This window comes from Solanum tuberosum, unplaced genomic scaffold, assembly GCF_000226075.1.
Source record: "Solanum tuberosum cultivar DM 1-3 516 R44 unplaced genomic scaffold, SolTub_3.0 scf00125, whole genome shotgun sequence".
Lineage (NCBI taxonomy): Eukaryota > Viridiplantae > Streptophyta > Magnoliopsida > Solanales > Solanaceae > Solanum > Solanum tuberosum.
The window spans coordinates 710,262-713,188 of record NW_006239052.1 but is presented as its reverse complement, the minus strand read 5'-3'; the positions used below and the strand labels follow the sequence as shown (position 1 = coordinate 713,188).

Below are 2,927 nucleotides of genomic sequence, written 5' to 3'. Positions count from 1 at the left end.
ATATTTACGTCCCTTATATTATAAAAGTTCTATATTTGTTCCGACCATCGGTTCCTCTGTTACTGTCTATTTAGTGTAGATTTAGTTTTGTTTCTTATTTAGTGTGTAGAATTGGATGTGGGTTTCTTTTGGACCCATGTCTTTTGCTTTTTGTCCAATTTTATATTCTTAATAAAAGGGCAATGCCCGATTTAACTTTAAAAAAAAAAAAATGCATTTCAATTACAAATATATTATTTACTTTGATTAATTCTATTAGCAGAACAAACAATGTATTTTTGTATTAACATAAATAATCCAGAAATAATTTAGATTATAAATTTTTAAAAGTATTGTTTTCCTTTTAAACTTTATGCTAATATCGTGTATATCGAAACGAAAATGATAAACACAGGAGGTGCTGAAAATTGATAATTAAATATTAGACGAAAATGATACACACAGGTCACACGAGGTGCTTAAAATCGATAATTAAATATTAGACGAAACTACACAAATCCAAACTCCAGAAGTACTAGTAACAATTATTATCAATATTTTCTGAGTGTAAAAAAGGGAAGAAAATGGCCCTCACTCAAAGGTGTGAAGGCAAAACTGCAACGTCTTTCAACCCTAAAAGTCCGCACAATTCCGGAAACAACGATTTCCTTATCTCTGCATACACTTTACCATCCCAACGCTTTTTCCCCAGCTCCTCCGCCAGTCGCACCGCCGCATCCACCGTCTCCTCCGCCGTACCATGCGCCGAATCCACCATCCCCATCCTCACTGCCTCCTCTCCCCTAATCTTCGCCGTTTTCAACACCAAATCCCGCCGAGCACCTGCCGATCCAATCTTAGACCTTATCATCGCCATGAAATAATCCGGCAAAGTCATCCCTATATCCAATTCACTCATATACAACACGCCTTTATCCGATCTCATAGTTATATAATCATGACTCATCGCTAACAACAGCCCTGCCGCCGCAGCGTGGCCGGTAACGGCAGCGATGGTTGGAATCGGGAGAGACATGAAATCGGCAACCACTGGCTTTAACAAATCCACCATGTTCATAAGTCGATCGGCAGCAGCTTTTTCTGAGCCGCCGGCTTGTGCATACTTTAGATCAAAGCCGTTGGAGAAGAATCTTCCATCGGCTTTGGTTATTAGAACAGAACCCTTCACGGATTGGGATTTAACTTGCGCTAGTGTTGATCGGAGGGTCGCGATGAGAGTAGGATTCAACCGGTGCTCGTCATCGCCGGTAAGCGTAAGATAGAAGATGTTGCCGGTTTTTTCTAATGTGCACATATTTGCGAGGAGGAAAAATGATTCTGTTTGCTTTGAGATGTGTGTTGCGTAGGATAAAGATGACGGATATTCTGAATAATGAAAGAGAAAGTGTATGATATATAATGAATAAAAAGTTTAATTAACTACACTAAATGCTCTTATGGTATTACTTAATTACGGATAGCTCCTACATATTTTAAAATCAAATATTTACGTCCCTTATATTATAAAAAAGTTCTATATTTATACCCATAGACATTATATTTTTTTTGTTTTTTAGTTTTTTTATATGGGGTTCGAAGTTCGATCATTCATTTAGGAGTGTGATCAACAGAACCTTTCGACAAATTCAGACCTCGAAATTAAAAATTATGATTTAGAATGAAATAGTTTCATCACTACAAAATAATCCGCATTTATATGTAAATAAAATTCCATCTAATCAGGTACTCTCTCCGTTCACTTTTACTTATCACTTTTTTCTAAAATAGATTTTTCATATTTTACTTATTACTTTTGACATATCTAGAAAAGACAATTATATTTTTCATGTTTACCCTTAGCATTAAATACTCTTTCTTTAAATTATTTTCCAAAACTTAATATTAAACATCATTTAATAGGGATAGTTTGATAAAATACATGTATCAATGATTATTTTTTTAATGAGTATGTCTAGTCAAAATGTAACAAGTAAAAGTGACCGGAGGGATTATCTTTGTAAAAATGAAAATAAATAATTAAAATAAATTACATATTGTAAAATTATAAATAAAAACTTGTGTATTTAACAAAGTGAGAGAAATTTTTTATTACCAACTGTTATAGGTTATTAAATAATTTATGTTTGTTTTTCTATTTATGGGTCACGAACATAATACATAAACATGATTTAAAATTTGATTTCAACGGATAACTATGTCTTTCAACTTTGAGTGTGCATAAGGAGATACTTAAACTTGTATAAAATTGAACAAGTAGATACACATGACCTACATGACATAATACACGTAGAATGTCATGTAGGTTACAAAATTACTATATATGGTGTCATGTAGGATAAATGTGTCCATTTGTTCAATTATATACAAGTTTAAGTGTCTACGTGTGTACACCTAAATTAAATATCATAGCTGCCAACTGACGCCAAATTTAAGGGTCATGTTTATGTATTATGCCAACTATTTCAAAAGATATTAAATAATTTTAACTAAAGATATTTTGTTAAATCGTTTGTCTTCATTTGAATTTTTATATTTTTTCTTTGATATAAATACTCTCTTCATTTATTTTATTTATATTCATTATATTAAGGATTCATTTGGTCATGCGATATAAAATCATAATTAGAAATATAACGAAGTTGAAGTTTTACCTAGATATGCAATTTAAATTTCTTATGTTGTATGTTTTCTCAAATACATAAAAACTCCATAAGTTATAAAACTATTACATTGTCCCAATTCTTTATACAATATTAAAATAAGCAAAAATTTATAAAATCACATAATATACTATCACAAAGTTATTCGAAAAAATACAAATCTATTCATCAAACTATAATTCAATAAAAAATTGAACACAAGTTATATTGTTGTAGTGTATTAGTCTTTAATATAATTCTCACATATAGTATGGGGGACAATCTCTT

General features: G+C 31.4%; 1 protein-coding gene across 1 annotated transcript; it reads right to left on the bottom strand.

Moving 5' to 3' along the window:
* Window positions 1-398: 398 nt before the first annotated feature.
* LOC102592584 (enoyl-CoA delta isomerase 2, peroxisomal-like) lies at window positions 399-1,402 on the bottom strand. The gene has a single exon (XM_006350620.2). It carries the CDS (start codon window positions 1,292-1,294, stop codon window positions 575-577), a length of 720 nt encoding a protein of 239 aa, XP_006350682.1. The 5' UTR covers window positions 1,295-1,402; the 3' UTR covers window positions 399-574.
* Between the last annotated feature and the right edge of the window lie 1,525 nt (window positions 1,403-2,927).

Coding starts and splice junctions, on each gene's coding strand:
- LOC102592584 (XM_006350620.2), bottom strand. CDS start 1,294: ATGTGCACATTAGAAAAAACCGGCAACATCTTCTATCTTACGCTTACC.